At 36.7% G+C, this 20,619-nt stretch overlaps 1 protein-coding gene across 2 annotated transcripts; it reads left to right on the top strand.

Annotated features, from left to right (window-relative positions):
* Window positions 1-9,297: 9,297 nt before the first annotated feature.
* On the top strand, window positions 9,298-19,912 carry LOC110868119. 2 transcript variants are annotated; one of them, XM_022117203.2, is made up of 8 exons: window positions 9,298-9,792; window positions 12,263-12,397; window positions 12,492-12,590; window positions 13,442-13,552; window positions 13,659-13,781; window positions 13,989-14,126; window positions 14,210-14,377; window positions 19,384-19,912. In XM_022117203.2, the coding sequence occupies exons 1-8, from the start codon at window positions 9,430-9,432 to the stop codon at window positions 19,756-19,758; spliced, it is 1,512 nt and encodes a 503-aa protein (XP_021972895.1). In that variant the 5' UTR covers window positions 9,298-9,429; the 3' UTR covers window positions 19,759-19,912. The 2 variants fall into 2 exon arrangements, with proteins under 2 accessions (XP_021972895.1, XP_021972896.1); XM_022117204.2 differs by lacking the exon at window positions 19,384-19,912 and adding an exon at window positions 17,468-17,603.
* Window positions 19,913-20,619: the final 707 nt, after the last annotated feature.

Genomic DNA, 20,619 nt, shown 5'->3' with positions numbered 1-20,619 from the left:
GTTTTGAAAACACGAAATCTATTTTAAAAAAGCATAATCTATTTTGAAAAAGCAAGACTAAACCCCACCTTAATGGAACCATTTTCACTCAAGGACCTAACCCAAATCAGACAAAATCATTTAAGAAGGGAAACCGAATTTCCTCTAGAGATTTTTTACCGAAACATTGAAGTCGGTTGGAATTTGTATAAAAACGACCCCATGCTCTCCATTCCGAAAGTTTACCACCCCTCTTTGCACTTAAAAAACACATCTGCATCATATGTTCGTCTGCAAACTTTCGCCGGAATTCCGTCACTCACGGAAGGTACATCTTATGTCCTTATATGTGGTTTTCAAAGTAAAACAAAGACCCCGTGTTTATTAATCGGTTGTTTGTCTGTGTTTAGCGAATTCGGATTTAGAAATAGGTAGGGTTCCAGTCGGGTTGGGTCTTGAATGGAGAAGATTACACTTAACTATTTTTTGTTAAAAGGAATTAACACCTTAAAACTTTTAAAGAAATCTATGCAGCGCAGTGGTTACTAATGTTGGTTTTATTCATAAAAACTAGGGGAGGTAGCGGGTTCGACTCGACCATCCCATGGTTTTTTGCTTTTTGTTAATCTTTGGAATAAAAACTTCTTGAACTAGTTCTGTTTAAAAGAAATAGTGAATCCCCCATGTCACAAAAACAAGGGGCCAGTCTAGTGGTTGTTGTTGTACCTTGTAATTGGAGGTTGCAGGTTCGAACCGGACTCTCCGCGGTTTTCGTTTTTTTATTTATTTTGTTAATTCAACTTTAATTAATTAATATCTAATTTATTAATTGTTAAACTTTATATAAATTATATACAGAAAATGGATTTATTTGGTAATTGTTTTTCTTATGATAATAGAAACCTAAATTGTTTTTATAAAACTAAGCCTAATATGAATTATGGGGAAGGTTCAAATGAAAACCACTAGTTATTGTGAAAACTCGCAAACTAATTAAAAAAGCTAAAAAAACATACCAATTTTTTTTGCATACCAACTTTCGCAGGTTTATGTATATATATAAAAAAAATTGTAGTACACATGTGTATGTGTGTAATACACATGTGTAGTATTACACATGTGCATTACAATTTTTTTTTTTTTGAGAAAAAAGTTTTTTTTATATATATATATAAATCCTGCGATTTTTATAAAAAAATTGAAAAAAAAATTTTGGTGTGTTTTTTAGTCTTTTTTTAGTTAGTTTTCGAGTTTTCACAATAAAAGTGGTTTTCATTTGAACCATCCCCTATGAATTTTATATATATATATATATATATATGTATATAATAATAATAACATAAGTTAAACAACTTATTTTTATAAACTTTGCAAACAATAGTCCTTCGAATTCATCTTATATATTTGACAGATTTCACACTCCGAATTATTCTTAAAATATTCGCAATAGTATAATGTCGGGAAAGCTCCTAACCTTCTACGAGGTGATGTGTCTCTGATCTCACCCAGATCTCTCGGGATCTAGGAAACCATGGTGACACAAGACGTACCTTGCGATTAATAATAAAAAAATAAAAATAATCAGTCTATATAATTAGTTATGGTTTTGTGTATATTTTATTTAGGACTTTGTATTTTATGTTTTAGGATAGCTATTTTAAGAAATCACAAAACACAACCTGTTAGTAGATCTTTCAAATTCACTGTTTTGTAATTAAATGTTTTGCGGTGTATTATATGTCATTAACACATTTTCATTGCTTCAAGTTTCATTAGTCAATTACATGTAAAGTTCAATTTTGTAATTATGTGGTAGTTATTATTTATTCATTGTTTGTATTACTAACCATTGGTACTAATCATAATTCACATGGATCCATAGGCTGACCAGGTTCCCACGGTCATGGGTTGTAGCCTAGTATCTCCACCGCATTTAGATTCACTCGTCAGTGGGCTTGAGTCTCATATTTATCGCAGTTTCACATTATCATGTTGGTTGTGGTTATGTTTGATTTAATTATTAGCATCGCTTGTCTTATCATTTAATTACCGTTAATCGCATGTAACAACCTTAAAAAACAAATAAAAAAAACAGTTTTATTTAAACATAAGATTTACTCACCAACTTATGTTGACCCAAAAAACCATTTTTACACATGATTTAGGTGAACAAGTTGAGGAGTGGATGATGACACTTAGGGATGATGCTTTAGAGACATACACCAGATTATGTTATGTTTTGGATTAAAGCAAATATTTGGATTATTATTTGTTTTGTGATATTTGTGTAATTTGATCATTAACTAGAAGATTAACCCGCATGCGTTGCGCTGCGGCCAACGAAATTGATATGTTGTTGATCAGATTCACATTTACAATGTGTTAAAGATGTTTTTGTCGGTTAAGTCTATATTACTATCTTATACAAATAAGTAATTCACCAAATAATCTCAATACAATTAATGGTATCATAATTACTACGTCTTTGTCGGTTAAGTCTATATTACTATCTTATACAAATAAGTAATTCACCAAATAATCTCAATACAGTTAATGGTATCATAATTACTACGTTACATGACTTGTATCCATATAAATAACATACTGTATTAAGCTCCCCGCGTTGCGGCGGGGGCATAAAACCGTGACAAATAGCACCAATGCCACACTATAGCGAACGACCACCAACATTGAAGTTGCGGCGTCTTAACATGGAAAAGTTAGACCAACATATAAAAATAGATAATAATAACTAACTCGATTTAGGACTCGCATGTTGTGACGAACTTTTTAAACGGGAAAAAATAGACGACGTAAACACACTGAATCACACACGTACGTTGCCCCATGTTACCTCGCAAAATTTAGAACGAAGCGTATAACTAAACGTAAAATCATTGAACTACACACACACATTGTGTCGTGTTAAGTCGCAAAATTTATATGTAAACGTAAAACGAAAATTTTTTGCAAAATATGAAAAACATAGGGGATCAAAGTTGAAAGTAAAAAAGTTGTGAGGTTAAATTGGAAAAATTAAAAACTTTTGGGTTAAAACTACACAATCAAGTAGTTTTGGGTTTAAAGTGAAACATCTATTGGAATGAATTCGAGTAAGATAACAGAATATTTGATGTTGTTCTTAATTGAATTGGTGAATCTGAATGATACATACATTGTTTACATATATACGAATAGTGTTTGTGGATAACTACCCTAACTTAGGATAAAATTAATAATAATAGGGGAAATAATATAACCTATATTATATCGCTAATAGACTTATAATAAGATCTAGCTTAATACTAATATTTCGTCTAATACCCTCCCGTAAGCTAGATCGGAGCAGCTGCGGATTATTTAAGAATGTGTATCACAGACTTGCAACTGACTTTTCAGACGTGAGCAGACTTTTACTTGCAGTGCCTTAGTGAGCACATCTGCAATTTGATTTCCTGTAGAGCAAAAATGAATTTCTACATCATTGTTCTTAATCAGGTCTCGGATGAAGTGATACTTGATCCTTATATGCTTGTTCTTGCCATGAAATACAGGGTCCTTGGCTAGGCATATGGTAGATTTGTTGTCACAATGAATTATTATTGGGCCCTCGGTTCCTTCTTGAAGTTCATCCAGTATTCCTTTGAGCCAAAGTGCTTGACAACCGGCCATGGAAAGAGCAATGTACTCAGCTTCTCTTGAAGATAAAGCTACTACCTTTTGTTTCTTTGATTGCCATGCTATTGTTCCCTTTCCCAACTGAAATACATATCCCGAAGTGCTTTTGCTATCATCAATATTCCCTGCATAATCACTGTCACTGAAACCTATTAGTGTTCCTTTTCCTCCCTTTGAGTATACAAGTCCTTGATTGAGAGTTCCCTTTATATATCTTAGTATTCTCTTCCCAGCTTCCCAGTAACTTCGCTTTGGTTGTTCCATGAATTGACTTATTTTGTTTACTGCAAACATTATATCCGGTCTGGTATTGGTTAGATACATGAGACTTCCAACCAGTCTCCTGTATAGATTAGGATCTACTTCATCATCATCTGAATCTTGTCTAGACAGACGTAAACCATACTCCATTGGGGTTGAAATGCCAGTGCAGTTCATCATATTGAACTTATTTAACAAGCCCCATGCATATTGCCGTTGTGAAAGGATAATGTTCCCATTGTCGAATGACACTTCCATTCCCAGAAAATAGTGTAGGGTTCCCATATCAGTCATCTCGAATTCCGTTTTCATCGATTCTTTGAACGACTTAAGACTAGATAATGAATCACTTGCTATAATGAGATCGTCCACGTATAGGCAAATGATTAATTTTTCATCTTTGGATATTCTGGTGAATAGAGTATTTCATAAACACACTTTCTAAAACCATGAGTGGTAAAATATCCTTCTATCCTACTATACCATGCTCTCGGGGCTTGTTTTAATCCATACAACGCCTTTTTTAACTTGCAAACCTTTCTTTCTTTTCCTTTTATAACATATCCTTCCGGTTGTTCAATAAAAACATGTTCTTTTAGATTCCCATTTAAGAATGCCGTTTTTACGTCCATTTGGTGTAAGTACCATCCGTGATGTGCAGCTAGTGCTAATACAAGTCGAACTGTATCAAACCTGACCATTGGAGCAAAAACATCTTGATAATCTATCCCGTATTTCTGATTGTAACCTTTCACCACCAACCTTGCTTTGTACTTGCTTATTCCCCCATGCTCATCATACTTAGTCTTGTATATCCATTAAACACCATTAAACACCGATTGGTGTTTGATTCTTTGGCGGATCCACTAATTCCCATGTATCGTTTTTTATAATTGATTCCATTTCTTTATCCATGGCATCTTGCCATTTTGCTTCTTTGCTTGCCTCGACATAAGTTGTTGGATCAGTGTCCGCATACAAAACAAAATTCACTACTCCACTCGAGTTACCTTGATTCTTGTTATACAGTTCCTTCACTTGTGCTTCAGTTAGTTCCACTGAATCTTGGTATATTTCAGCTATCGGCTTGGTTCTAATAACCTCATTCTCGGAGTCTGATGAGGAGTCTGCACCTTCGTTATTTCCTGTATCTTCGCTATCTCCAGTACCTTCATTGTTGACTTCAGGTGTCTCGGCCTCTGTATTACTTGACTGCACATTATCTGCATTGTTTAGCACTGGTTCCTCTATTCTGTTTTGGTCCTCCACTGCAATATTTTGATCATCTTCACTTGCATTACTTATTTCTATCCAAGATCCCCCATTACTTCCTTTTGTAGTTGCCCAATGTTGATTTTCACTGAAAATCACATCTCTACTTATGATCATCTTGTTTGTCATCGGATTATAAAGTTTATATGCTTTGCTATTTTCACTATATCCAACGAAGATGACCCGCTCAGTTTTATCATCTAACTTAGAGCGATTTTCCTTGGGAACATGTACATAAGCAATGTAACCAAACACACGGAGATGGTCTACATTTGGCTTTCTTCCACTCCATGCTTCTTGTGGTGTTGAGTTTGGCACACTTTTTGTAATTGCTCAGTTCAACAAGTAGGTAGCACAGGCCACTGCTTCGGCCCAATAAGCATTTGGTAGTTCCTTCGTTTTCAACATACTCCTGCTTAACTCCATAAGAGTTCTATTTTTTCTTTCGGCTACTCCGTTTTGCTGAGGAGTGTAGCTTGTTGTGAGTTGATGATGTATTCCATTTTCCTTAAGAAAGTCTTGAAATTCATGTCCACAGTATTCTCCTCCTCTATCTGTCCTTATACCTTTTATTTTATGATCTATTTGATTTTCTACCGGTTGTTTGAAGTTCTTGAAGTAACTTAGTGCTTCAGATTTGAACTTCAAGAAATATACCCACGTCTTTCTCGAGAAATCATCTATAAACGTAATAAAATACTTACACCCTCCAATAGATTGCGTTCTCATGGGTCCACATATGTCTGAATGAACAAGTTGTAGCGGTTTACTCGCTTGCCAAGTTGCCTTCTTCGAGAATGGTTTTCTAGCATGTTTGCCGAAAATACATCCCTCACATATATGCTGTGACTTTGTAAACTTTGGCAGCCCACTTACTATTTCATTCACTCCCATATCATGCAAAGTTTCAAAGTTCAGATGTACATATCTTCGATGCCATAAGGTTGAGGTGTCCTGTGTTGTCACGTTGCATACCCTAGGAACTATATCATGTTTCAGATTCAATGGGAACATTTTGTTCCCTGTCATCTTTATGATTCTAATGCAACTACCGGAAGAGTCATTGATGAAGCATCCTTTATCATTAAATCGCACATCATAGCCTTTTTGTACTAATTGTCCAACACTTAATAAATTGTGTTTTAATCCAGCCACATAAAACACATTTGGAATTCGCTTCTCATGACCTTTAATTTTGACATTAACATCTCCACAACCTAAAACCTCTAATCGTTTGCCATCACCCGTTCGAACTTCCCGTCTTTCCGATTCATTCAGATTTATGAATAAACTCCTGTTGCCCGTCATATGATTACTGCATCCACTATCCAAGTACCAACAATCGTTCTTAACTACTTCTTCCATATTAAAAATCATAAACATCGTGTCTTCGATTTCGTCTTTTGTATCATCTTTGTGTAACAGAACATTGTTAGACCGGTCACCATCTTCTCGTTTGTTGCAAAACTTTGCCATATGCCCTAATCTTTGGCAATTATAACATCGGATCATACTGTTGTATTTACCTCTTCCTTTCCCTCGTCCCTTTCCGGAACTGTCATATCTAAATTGTTTAGATTTATCATAACCATTTCCTTGAATTTGAAATGCCTGTTCTACTGATACATCGTCATACTGTTTTAGCCTTAATTCATGTGACTGAAGAATGCCTAACAACTCCTCGGTGGAGATTGCATTTAAATCTTTCGATTCTTCAATCGCCACTACAACTGATTCATACTTTCTAGTCAAACTTCTGAGAATTTTTTCAATTACACATTGTTCTTCTACACGTTCTTCGTTCATGCGTAATTGATTGACTATTATTGTAGTGCGATTAACATAATCCTCAATGGTTTCAGTTTCTTTCATTCTTAAACTATCAAATTCACATCTTAGGGTTTGAAGCCTTACCGTTTTAACCCTATTCTCACCCCTGTAGGCTTTATGTAGAACTTCCCACGCATCTTTGGATGTCTTGCATGTTGCAATGCGTTCAAACACCGTTTCATTCACTGCCTGAAACATAATATGCAGTGCCTTCTTGTCCCTTTTTACTTTCTCCTTGTAAACATTCTGTTCGTTCTCTGGTGCACCGGTTGCAATTTCTGTATAACCTTCTTCAACGATTGTCCATAAATCTTGCGATTCCAGTAATACTTTCATCTGTATGTGCCAATGATAGTAATTTTGTCCCAGTAACTTTGGAATTTGGGTTTGAATCCCACCATTTGAAGTCATATTTGTTGATGTCTGATGTAATCGTATGATTAGTGAATCGTTGAAATTGAAATTGATTTCGGATCGGTGGCTCTGATACCACTATATTGGAATGAATTCGAGTAAGATAACAGAATATTTGATGTTGTTCTTAATTGAATTGGTGAATCTGAATGATACATACATTGTTTATATATATACGAATAGTGTTTGTGGATAACTACCCTAACTTAGGATAAAATTAATAATAATAGGGGACATAATATAACCTATATTATATCGCTAATAAACTTATAATAAGATCTAGCTTAATACTAATATTTCGTCTAATAACATCAATTTTTTTTTTTGAAAAACCCCCAAAATATGGGGTACAACACCTCATGGCTCAACTTGTTGTAAATTTATATTATGTAAATTTATACACACTAAGCATCATGTACAACACAACTATGCACAAAAAACTCACTAAGCATCATCTACAAACTCACTATGCACAAACATCTTTCAAATTAATAGTATATAAATAATATTTAAACTTTTACATATCTTGTTATAAGCTGTGAACCCGGTCACCTAAATCCACTGCAGGTCGGGGTGTGACAACAATCATCACCTGGATGGAATTATTACTCGTTGTTATAACTAAATAACCAAATTCAGATCACAACGAAGACATAAAAAATCCCCCAAAAACAATTTATCACAATCAAATCCACGTCCACACTGCAGCGACTCCACAAAATTGTCTATCCCAGATCCAACCGACATAATCCTAACCGAGAAATCAAGCTCATCACCAATACGACTAACCTCCACAATCTTCAACCACACCACAAGTATTTTGACACTTATGCCCTTCAAATTCTTCAACCTAGCATTCTCAATAACCCCAATAATCATTGATTTGTATTCAAGATTGTAGCCTTGAATTTTGAACGTACACGTTTCCAGCAAATAGGCTTTGAATTCGCCAGTGTTTTTGTTGAGCTTGTAGCCGATGACACCTACTGTTGAGCTCGTAGCCGAATGTGGCGACGAAGTGGTGGTTGTGGGTGGCGGAGACGATAGAGAGGAAAGGACGACCGAAGACGGTGATGCGGATTTTGGCTTTGAAGAGGATTGGGGTTTGATTTTGTCGTTCTTGATCTTCGAGTTTCAGGTATACTTTCATGATTTTGATAAAAGTTAGACAAATTTGTGACTTTTGTGTAGAAATTTGAAGCTTTTGTTGTTCGGATAAAGAAGTAATGATGTGTTTGAGACTTGAAGATGAACTTTGTTGCCCACCCTCTTAAAAACATAAATTAAACAAAAGAAGTGGGAAAATACCATAATGCCCTTGATAGAAAGTATGTGAGGTAACTTAACCAAGAAATTAAACGACATTTGTGTTAAAGGTTGACTCTTGTATTAAAACATGAATATAAAGATTGGGTTTGACCAATTTAACGATGATAGACATAAAATAAAGTTTAGATATAAAATTAAAGTTGATTTATAAAATTTTGCCATATACTTTTTACCTAAACCTTTTTGGATGCCCAAGTTAGGGATGAGCTCGGTATCAACCAATACCAGAATCGAAAGTACCGGTACCGAAAATCCCTAAAAGTAGGTACCGGTACCGAATATATCCGGTACGGTACAATACCGGTACCGGTATTTGAGGAGAAAAACCGGTACCGAACCTGTACCGCTGTACCGTACCGGACCGGTATCGAAAATGTCAAAAGTCGGTACCAAATCGGTACCGAAAATGTACCCGGTTCGGTAAATTCGGTATTGGTATCGGGTACCATTTGCTTATCGCTAACCCAAGTAGCAAATCCGTAATTTACTATTCTTTTCCAACTATAGAAGTGAAAAGCAAAGGATCGATTCAAAACTTTAACTTCCCTCACACTGCTTCACTGTGGAAACAGGTTTGCTAATAAAACAAAGAACATTGGTTAATCCACCCACCACCACCACCCAGCCAGCCACCTGCCTCATGATCATCTTCTAAACTGTGTAAAAATGGCGACAGCAGCCTTCAAATCGAACTCCAAAAGAAGCGATGGCTATGGTTCCTCTAATCCTCCACCTCAAAAACCAAAAATACGAAGATCTTTGAGCGTCAACGCTCTGTCAAGATCAACTGAAACCGACATAGCCGCAGAGTTCTTGAACAAAAGAGACAATCCTCTATACTGGGCAACAGGCGGTGACGCCAACGCTGATGTGGGGGTGGTCGAGAGAGGCCGGTCTCGGTCGGTAAAGAGGGGTTCGGATTTGAAGAATGGTGGTGAGAAGGAGGCTCGCCGCAGGAGTTTGTCTCGGGTGAATAATGGAAGTGGCCGCAGGGGTCGATCTGTTTCCAGGGCCAAATTACCTTCTCAGGTTTTCAAAAATATCTTTTTACTTACAATTGCATTTTGCTTGCAACTATTGTTTAGCACCATTGATAGGGATTGTTTGTTTTTCTAGGATAATTCTTACCTTAGGAGTTCAGATACACAATAAGGCCATGTGTAGTCATAAAGCCCCTTGTGGTTGGTGCTTTATGCGACAAGTGGCGAAACGCGTAAGAGAGGGGCTTTACGGGGCTTTATATCACGAGAGGGTGTAGTGGTAAGGGGATTATATAACCCCTTCAATTATACATGCATATGTATGTATATATATGTGTGTGTGAGTTGGGAAGAATGGTCACGCCGCTATTGTCATCGCGGCTCCACCCTTTTTCACCCCCATAGCGCCGCCCGTAGCGGTGTTCCGCGGCGCTATGGGGCGCTATGCTGGAATCTCCCGTGATATGCCGCCCCATTACACAAGACCTAAGAAACATACCTAGTAAAAGCAAACTTAACTCTTTCCCATTCGCCGGCGGCTTTCAATGAGACCATGACTCAATAAAACCTCTCTTCTGTTTTTTTTTTTTACAATATAGAACTATGCATAATATAAAAAACATATACGACTAGTATAAGAGAAAAGTAAGACAAAGGATCACAAATCATAGCTAACACCGATATCTAGAAGAAAGGCAAACAAAAGGGAGGAATATGTCATGAGTTGTGAATCTTAAATGTTGATTTTTGAAATTGAAGGTTTGTTCAAACGTTGAAGTGTATTTATTTCTTCATGTTATCCAAAAGTTAATCAAATTTAAGAACATAAAGTAGTTGGGAATGTTTTTGAATCTTCATTAACCTATCCAAACGGACAACAACAAAGATTTAAACCTGAGGAAAAATAGGGAGTTTTTGAATTTGCCTTATGGAATTGATTGACTGATTTCTTTATAGATGTTTGGATGATTGGTTAAACATTTATGTGCTTAATCATCTCAGTATTTAAGGGTCAAATAATGAGTTTCATAGAGGCTGCAACCTCTGTTGTTAAAAGCGATCGCCTGGTCCGCCTAGGCGACCTGGGCGACCAAGGCGACCAAACACCGCTTTTGTCTCCTAGATAAAAAAGCAACGTTATTTTTTTTTAAAAACCCTATCTTTTAAAAACAACCCAGACAGCTAATTTTAAATCTTTTAGAATCATATCTCATCAAATCTGTATATATTTTTAAAGATATTTTGAATTTCAAAAAGTTAAGAGATATATATTATCTTTATATAATATTCATTCATGTTCTGTAATATAACAAATAAGTATCCACAGCATTCACAGTTCTTTGCCGGCAAAAAATACCACAGGTATGTGTATGCTGCTAAGGCTGCTGGAAAAGACAAGGCGATTGCTGTGGATGACGACTCCGACGATTTTTAAAGTTGAAGAACATTTGGTTTTGAATTTAATTTACTTTTTGAAGTCCGAACTTTATTGTTTTCAAGTCAACAATTTTGGTTTTGGGATATTTTGATGATTCATATTAATGTTGGTTTTATTTTAAGTTTTATGATATTTGAAAACTTTTGGAATTTGAGGATTTGGCTTTTTTCGGTTCATAACTTTGTTTTTTTAATGTTTTTATTTGATTGCGCTTTTTTTTCCTCAGGCCCTCGCTTTTTTTGCGCTTCTCGCTTAGGCGAGAGGCGAGCCCTATGCGCCTAGCGCATTTGATAACTATGGCTGCAACAAAACTGACTACGTAAGGATAAAATAAGGTTATCTAGTTTTTTTTTTCCTTTTTTTCGCTAATTTGATTGACTTTTACTTCCATTTCACAAAAAAAAAAGTCTAAATCTTTTTCAACAAAAGCGTCCCAACGGGTAATATTATCATCTGATTCTATAAATCGACCCAACGATCAAAACATGTGATGACTACAACTTTAAATAAAAGAATCCCTTCCATACACTATTTGTAGCCTTTTATCTCAACTTTAGACAATAGAATCACATCCACACACAATTTATAGCTTGGGGGTAAACGAGCCAAGCTGCTAGTGAGCTACTCGAGATTGGCTTTCTAAAAGCTCGAATTGAACTGTGCTTAAACGGGCTTGAGTTTTCAAAGTAAACTTGTTTAAGAAATGAGCCCGATATCTAGCTTCACATATCGAGCTCAAGGTGGCTTGCGAGCCCAAACAACCCTATTATTTATATAAATTTTATCTTATATATTAAATATATCTATTTATATATGACTTATTATAGTATATAGTATGCTATACATAAAATGTTAACTTTTAACTAATTAAAAAGGGTATAAATTTATTAGAAAATAATAAACGAGTTGAGCTTGATCTTGGAAAACTACTAACGAGCCGCTCGAGCTCTCGTAAGTTAAACAAGCCCAGCTTGTGCTAAGCTAGGCTCAGCTCGTTTACACCCCTACTTATTTTCAATCGGATCAGTAAATGCATTATATTTACATCTCCAACTTATAGTGGTATTATTCTGTCAAATAGAGTGAAGCAGAACAAGAATCAAGAATGCCAATCACACATGGAGGTAGGGGTCGGGCATCTAGCAGTACTGGGAAGCTTCCTGTGTCTAGCATTACATCATTTGAGAGGACTTCCCGTCCATCCGTTGGTTCTTCTGTGAGCTTTCATGGATTATTTTGTGTATTGAACTTTTATACTTTATATACCTCTGTTTCGTCACGCTTATTGTAGAGTTTGCTTGATTTTATAGTTTGATTCACAAGTGTTGAACTGCGAAGATGGCATCTCTACTGGTTCTCTGTCTGAAGCCGAAGAGAAAACAATTAAAGCTGTTTATGAGCAGATGAAGGTTAGATTTTGTATTTTCGTGGACTTGTGGACCACTGTTTATCTTACAAAATGACATGGCTTACTCGCATCTTGTCTGGGAAAGTATAGGGGTGTAAACCAGCCAAGCCACTCATGAGCTACTTGAGACTGGCAAGTCGAGCTTAAATGAGCCCGAGCCTAAAAATAAGCTTGTTTAACAAACGATCCCGAGCTCAAGCTTCATTTATTGAGCTCGAGTTGGGTCGCGAACCTAAACAAGCCTTATATTTATGTAATTTATATTTAATATATATTTTTTGTAATAATTTTTTATATATAAAAATATGATAAAATTAATTAAATCATATTTATTTTTATATATAGTATATAAAATAATTAAAAAAAGAATATAAGTAATTTAATAAATAATAAACGAGTCGAGATTGAGTTTGAAAAAACTACTCACGAGCTAAGCTCAAACTTCAGATATAAAGCTCGAAACGAGCTGAGCTCTTGGGCGAGCTTGGGCTCGTCCTGACTCGTTTACATCCCTAGGGATGTATGTCTGAACTGTAAGTCTTGAGATGAGATTATGTTATAGGTAGCAATTTGACCCACTTACGTATACTGTATACATGATCATTTTAGGCTATGTTCTATTTTAACGGTCGAATAGGTAAGCAAAAGGATTTAAATCTGAATAATCTGCTCAAATTTCTATTTTCTGAATGTAGTTTTTTAACGGAATATTTCTTAATTAGTTTTTTGTAAAGCTGAAAAAAAGGATGAACAAGTTTTTATGGATCATCCCAGTTGGACCACCGACCACTCATGTTTCCATCTCTAGACAAATTGTTTGTTGTGTGACATTTTCCATTCATTGACTTGCAGTCATATGAAGCAAGCAATTTGAGAAACGATACAGCCTCAATTGAAATATACGAAACTGTGAGATCTGAAGTGAGACGTGCTATTGCCGATATGCAGGACGACCTTCACGATGTGAGTTCTTAAAGCTGCAGTTAGTTAACCAAAACATCTCTTAAATTTCAGCCTCTTTTATAAAGTTGTCTAATATCTCTTAAATACCGGACCCTGTTTTCTGTAGGTCATCCGGAGAAACAGCAGTGGTGGTCTTGTGAGTAGGGATATATCTCCAAAGTTGGTTAAACCCGGGGCTGTTGAGTTAGTGTTGGACATAAGAAGGGAATATGCCAAAGAACTCGAAGCGGTGATCTCTTTTTTCACTTTAATTAGGCTTATTATATACCAAAGCTTGTGACTTGCTGAACTGATATTGACTAAATGACAAAGTTTCAACTCGTCTATATGATAATGATCATTATGCTTGTATTTTATTGATAACTGGTCAGTTAAAAGCAAATAGTTCCAAGAATGTGCCCTTTGGTAACTGATTATATTTGCTTTATATGTGTAGTCCCAAGAACGTGCTAGAAAACTTCGATCAGATTTGGCTATTGAGGAGCATCACAAGCAGGAATTGAGCAGAATTCTCAAGGAGACACTTCCAGAACCCAAGACCTCTAGTTCTCATAGATCTCGTTTAGGAAGAAAAGTATGATTATTATTATTATCATTATTATGTTGTTCATGCTAGTACAAATTTTACTGTATTAAGTGTTTCTGGGTGACCAACAGAGTAGCAGTGAAAGAAAGAAGATGTCAAAACGTTTGACAGATGAAGCAATGTCTTATTTTGATGAATGTGTTTCGATATCCACTTTTGATAGTTCTGATTTCTCAGCAGCAGAAGACCCATCTGTGAACTCAGTCACCCCTGCTCCAAACTCTCGCATTGTGCAACAGGTATTTCCTTTTTCGACGCCCAATGAAAATTGCAACTTTTTAATGTTCAATTTGCCCATGTGTCTCGTCTAGGCTCGAGCTCAGCTTGTTTAAGCTTGGCTCAACTCGAGCTTTTAGCTAGCTGATCTCGAGTAGCTCACGAGCGGGCTTGGCTCGTTTACACCTGACGTGTGCGTGTATATACTTGTTTTTACAATGAATTTTACACACGATTCGGTTTTAAATTTATAAAAATGATTTATACTTCAACATTAAAACACACACAAAAGGGCAAGTGTACCCCGTCATATATGTAGTAAAGTATCGGTAAGAACCAAGTGTCGATCCATGGATGCGGGCGGATGCAATAGTACTAAACCCTTGTCATTAAATTACCGGTAGAAAGATAGGTGGATAATTTGTTTAAACTAAAATATGACTAAACATATATTTTTAAAACATAATAGACTCCAAATATAAAAATAGATATATAGCCTTGCTTTATGAGCAACCGGAACATGTTAACTAAGTCGGTTTTGCCGCTAGAACACTTGATCAATTTTCCATTTTTCAAAGACAACTAGTATCCCTTTCGGAAATCCTAACATGACAACTCTTTAAAAAGTTAAAACGATAAAACACACTTTAACCACCTAAAATTGTTCTTTAACGCCCAATTGATGAATGTCTACGGAAATCCCCTAAAAAATAAGCTAGTCATCCGTTAGGAGTTTTCTAACTTCACTTAATCAAGGAAAGCGACACCGATGAACACAATGCAACCACCAAGACAAGTATAAACTAGACTAAATCGCAACCGAGTTCATTTTACAAATCTTGAACATAAATTCACCAAGAAAGCAATTTTGGCCTAAATTACTAACAAAGTTTACAACTTATGTCAAAAATTCATAACACCATCTAACCCGTTAAGGTTCTTCCGTGAGGGAAAGCATTCTTGATTAATATTAATTACCCCTTATTAAACCACTAACCATTTCTAGTCTCATGGTGTAAACCTTGGTTTAAAAAAGCGCAAGGCGCTCTGAAGCGTTTTGGTTCCAAAAGCTTTAAGCGAAGCTTCAAGCGCGAAGCGAGAGCTTCACGTATAAGAAGCGCTCAAAATAAAAAAATATAAAAAATTTTGTACACATCAATATGACATATTCTACTTGTTAATCAATAATAAACACAAAAACATGATTAAAAAAACACACTTAACATATAAAAAAACATAATTAAAACATAAATTAAAGTCGATTATTGGAGAAAGTATGAAGAATCGATGGAGAAGAGGGAGGGAGCGGCTGAAGATGTTTACTAACGTTCTTTTTTTAGGGTAAGCGGGCCTCAATTAAACCCTATTAGAGACTATTGGGCCTAAATTAAAAACCTAATTTTGACCTGATTAGGCTGAAGCGTTGCTTCAAACCAATGGCGCTTCGGGCTTAAAGCGCGCTTCAAAACGCTTCAAGTGATTTGTTGCCTCAGAGCAAAAAAAGCGACAACCCTAGCGCTTCATCGCCTCACGCTTTAAGCTCGCTTAAAGCTTGCTTTTTTAAACCAAGGTGTAAACATTTTAAACAAGTTAAAAAGTCTACTAATAAATGGTTAATTAAGCTTATTTTTGCAAATATCTCAACTAACCACATACTAATCATCCAAGACAATTAACTATAATCAAGATTCAAGAATTCAACATCAATAAACAAGGTTGCAAACTAATCATCAAGGATTAACATAGAAAATGCTTAAGTGTCATTACAAACTTGATTAACATACTAATGGTTGTTTATGAAGCAAGGAATACTAGTGTTTTTGCCCATAGGCTACAATAATACATAAAACATCAACCAAATGCTTGGATCATAAACAAAATAATGGAAAGATTCAAGAATCAAACCATAAAAAAGCACAAGATTGAAGGTCTGGATGGTAACGGAGCTTCTAGGCACAATGAGGGCTTGAATCCGGGCAAAAGATATATCCTCCGGAGCCCAAAATTCGTTTGATGAGCTCCCAAAAATCCAGACATAGCGAACAGATTGCCATCTGATGTGTTTTATAACTTTTTCAATTGGCACGGTCGTGCCAATAAAGGGCACGGTCATCCACTGTTCAGGATGTCTTGTGACGTTAGCCTTGGTTTTAAAAAGCGAGAGGCGTACAAAAGCGACGAGGTCTAAAATTGAGGCGCGAAGCGCAAAGCGCAAAAGCGGTGGGCTTTTCGTACCCGAGGCGCAAGATGTTTATATAATTTTTTTTATATATCCCATGCATATCCCATAGGTTTTTAGCTTCCTTTAACCAAAATATAGCTATAAATAAGGGCTTATATACCATTTTAATTACATGTACAAGTCAAAAAACCCAAATTACAACATTTTTATGCAGTAAAACGCTTAAGTTACATGAGGCGCGCACCTTAGGCCAAAAAGCCCACAAAAAAAATCAAAAAATGCGCCTTTTTGGTCGCTTCCTGTAATTACACAAGGCGAGAAGCAAAAAAGCCTCAGGCCCTGCGCCTTGTTGCGCCTTGCGCCTAGGCGCGCCTAGGGCACGCTTTTTAAAACCAAGACGTCAGCAGATCTTGGACCGGTCTTCAAGATTGGCACGGTCATGCCAATCGACGCACGGTCGTGCGTCTCCGAGAAGTAACCGGCACTGCCAACCGCACTGGCAGTGCTTTCGAGCTGTGGCCTAGTCTTCGGATTGGCACGGTCGTGCCAATATCTGCACTGCCGTGCCAATCGTTGCTGAATTTTCACAGAATCGTGGTAACTCTGCCACTTCGCTCGGAAAATCTTTGTTTTCTTCATCTTCTTGTTCGGCATGTTGTTTGAGGCCTGTAAACAAAAACATACACGATTAAGTGTCTAATCCTCGGTTTTATGGCAAAAAACGTGTAAAATAGGGGATTAAAGTATGTGTAATTTAACAAATATCAACACCTCTTGGGTCTGTTTGGTATGGCGAAATGGAATAAATGAGGGAATGGAATGGACGAGGTAATGGAATGGACAAAGGAATGAAATGGATCATTACATTCCATAGTCTTGTTTAGTTACCATGCAGGAAAGGAATAAATCATTACCTTGTGTTGTTTGGTAGGTAAGAAAAGAGGAATGAATTAAATCGGCGATCGGTGGTGGCGATGATCAGTGGCGGCTAGTGGCAGTGGCAGCGATGGGTGGCGGCAGTGGTAGCGGTGGTGGGTGGCGGTGGTCGGTGGGTGACGGTTGTTAGCGGTGGTGGCGGCGATGGTGGTGGCGACGACAGTGGGTGGTGGTGGTTGACGTTAGCAGGTGGTGCCAGCGAAGGATGGTGGTGGTGGTCGGTGGAGGGTGGCAGTAGTGGTTGGGGTGGCGGTGGTTTACGATGGCGGGTGGCAGCGATGGTAGTCGATAGCGGTGGCGGCGGGCGGCGAAGGACGGTGGTGGTGGTGGTCGGCGGAGGTTGGTGGCGGGTGGTGACGACGGCAGGTAGTGGTGGTGGCAAATGGTGGAGGTGATGGGCGGTGTTTGTGACGTAGGCTGGGAGAGGGAATGGAATGGGAAAAAAAACAGGGGGAGTGGATGGAATGAATTTGAGGGAATGGAATGACTTACGTAATGTGTGATTCCATTACGTTGACCAACCAAACACCCCTTTTTTCATTCCCTCGCAATAGTTCATTCCATTCCACCTCCCATTCCTACATACCAAACACTACCTTACTCTAGCTACATCTCTTTCTTAGCTATGTCATAGTTGCAAATTTGCTTCATACTAAATATTTGTGCAAAACCGTCCTATGAACACAGTTGTCGATAACGAATAGCAGACGATAGCGACAGCCTACCTATAAGCTACGTAGCGATCGCGATGAAATAGCGGGCCCTATTCTATGTTTAGCGATGCACAAGAAGAAAACTTTAGAAATATTTTACATGTATATTAATAGCTAAAATAAGCTTCTTTTTTCAGTTGTGAAACAAAAAACCCTTAATACGTTGGTATTTCAGTTGCTATTTATATTTCAAGAACAATAAACCGTAAAAAGTCCCCCTATTTTCATGCTTTTAATTCGCAAAACATCAGATAGCACCAATTGATCGCATCACTTCGCAAAATGCTAAGCGGTCGCTATTAACAACTATGCCAATGAAAATGATTCAGTTCTATTGAGGGGCCAAAATGGGTCTGGTCATGTATAACCGAGAACATTTCTGGTCCATTCCATTTCTTACCTTGCTGGAAAAAAAAGGCTATGTTGATGAGTTTGAACTCTTTAAAGTTATGCTTATTAGTTCTTACATATACATGTGTAGGTAATATACATAAAGAAAAGTCGGCCTAATTTATCCATTTTTTATTTTCAGAGTTATAATTGATAAAAAATACATTTATATCAATTTCTTCTGTTTTAAAAGAGTAAATTGCTAATGTTTGCCAGCTTCATCCAAAACAACTTTTTGTATCATATTGCCCTTCACTTTTAGGTTTTTTTTTTTGCCATTTTCATCCAAACGTAATTTTTTTTTTTTTTTTTGCTAAAATCGTCCCTGAGATTTGGGATTTTTTGCCATTTTCAAAATGTTTGACAGAAAAAAAAAAAGCAAATTAGACGTGTGGATGAAAATGGCAAAAAATCCCAAAAGTGAAGGTCAATATGGTACAAAAAAGTTGTTTTGGATGAAACTGACAAACATGCCCAAACCTCAGGGACGATTTTGGCAATTTACTCGTTTTAAAATTTTAAGATTGGGAAAATGATTGGTTTAGTTTATCTCACATGTTCTCTCAATAGTTTTTGAAGTAGAGAACTGCATAAGCACTTGTACGTGGTGCATGTCACATAAGAGAAAAAGAAACACTTATACGGTTACGTAACCGCCTTACGTATCACAGTTAAGCAACAGTTGCAAGGTTTTATGTGGTTCTCGTAGTTCTCTACTTATAATTGGTTACATATTGAATGACCCCCTCTATATCTATAGACACACGAGTGTGTTCTCATGCTATTTGGTATCAAATTGTGTTCACAGATTGTTCATGATGAGCCAGTATCCAGTTCAGTGGTTGATAGTAGTTGTAACGAACGTGTGATGGATAGCGTTGTTGAAACCACTGATAGTACAGAACGTGACAGGAAATCCCTCTTCTCATTTGGTCACAAACCAACGGAGAGCATAAAGCTGCAACATGACATAGTATGTTACATCAAAACGTTTGAGAAAGATGCTTGCATAGATGGAACGACATCAAGATATAATTACAACACAGATGCGTACGGACTACTTGATGTCAGTGAAAGCTTATTGTTTGATAAGGTGTTGTTTAGAAACCGGCAAGAGTCTGGTAGTTTGCATATATGTGGCGGGGTTGTGGTTCCATTTTCGCCCTTTCCTCATCTTTTTTGAAGATTCTAGATATTGTCAGTGTAAGGTTTTCTCATGTAAAAGGTGGTTGTTTCTTTTCTTTGTTGTTGGAGGTCTTAAAGAGAGATTGTTTTTGGTTTTACATAAATATTATGTGAATTAAGGAAGTCAGCCATGAATGCTGATTTGGGACTGATTGTGGATCAATTTGGAATGCAACATTGGGTTGGGTTGATGTAGGGATGACATTTGACAGACAAATCTGAATTCCACAGGTAAATCCAATACGTTTGAGTTGGGTAATGGGCCGGGTATAAGATCAGTATAATAGATTGTCGCGTGTATGGACTCGTGACTCGATTAACCATTTACTTGAACGTTATCTACAAATTTTCTTTGTCCTTCGGTGATTGTGTAATCTACTAATCCATTTTTAGGGTTTAAATGCTTGACTTTTTTGGGTAGTCAAAATTTTATAAAAGTTATAATAATAAGTACATTTGAGAATCCTATCTGGTAGTCTTTTTTAAAAACTAATGGGTATGTCCGAAATTCCTTAGATTGGCAAGGTAGAGAGCCCGCACCTAGTGATAAGTGTCTACTAATGCCATTCACGGGACTCTTCTTGATAACTAACTGGTGGAATATCATGTCACTTAATTAGCGACGTTGGTTGTTCTATGTTTTTTCCATTATTTACAACAGCCAAAGTATCCCTTGTTAAACCATTTCAATCGTTCATGTTAATATGAACCATTTTATCCACATCAAGTTATAGGGAGATTTTCCATTCCCTAGCCCATCACCTTATTTGTGACAAACAAGGAATACAAGAAATACAATTGTAGAAAGTTGGGAAACACGTACAAGGAATGTATAATACTATATAAGCAATCAATGAAT

The sequence above is a fragment of the Helianthus annuus genome, chromosome 7 (assembly GCF_002127325.2).
Source record: "Helianthus annuus cultivar XRQ/B chromosome 7, HanXRQr2.0-SUNRISE, whole genome shotgun sequence".
Taxonomy (NCBI): Eukaryota; Viridiplantae; Streptophyta; class Magnoliopsida; order Asterales; family Asteraceae; genus Helianthus; species Helianthus annuus.
The sequence above is the reverse complement of the archived record's forward strand: the minus strand, read 5'-3'. Positions and strand labels throughout refer to the sequence as shown.

Coding starts and splice junctions, on each gene's coding strand:
- LOC110868119 (XM_022117203.2), top strand. CDS start 9,430: ATGGCGACAGCAGCCTTCAAATCGAACTCCAAAAGAAGCGATGGCTAT. Junction 13,553..13,658: donor TGCAGGACGACCTTCACGAT/GTGAGTTCTTAA, acceptor TGTTTTCTGTAG/GTCATCCGGAGAAACAGCAG. Junction 14,378..19,383: donor ACTCTCGCATTGTGCAACAG/GTATTTCCTTTT, acceptor TTGTGTTCACAG/ATTGTTCATGATGAGCCAGT.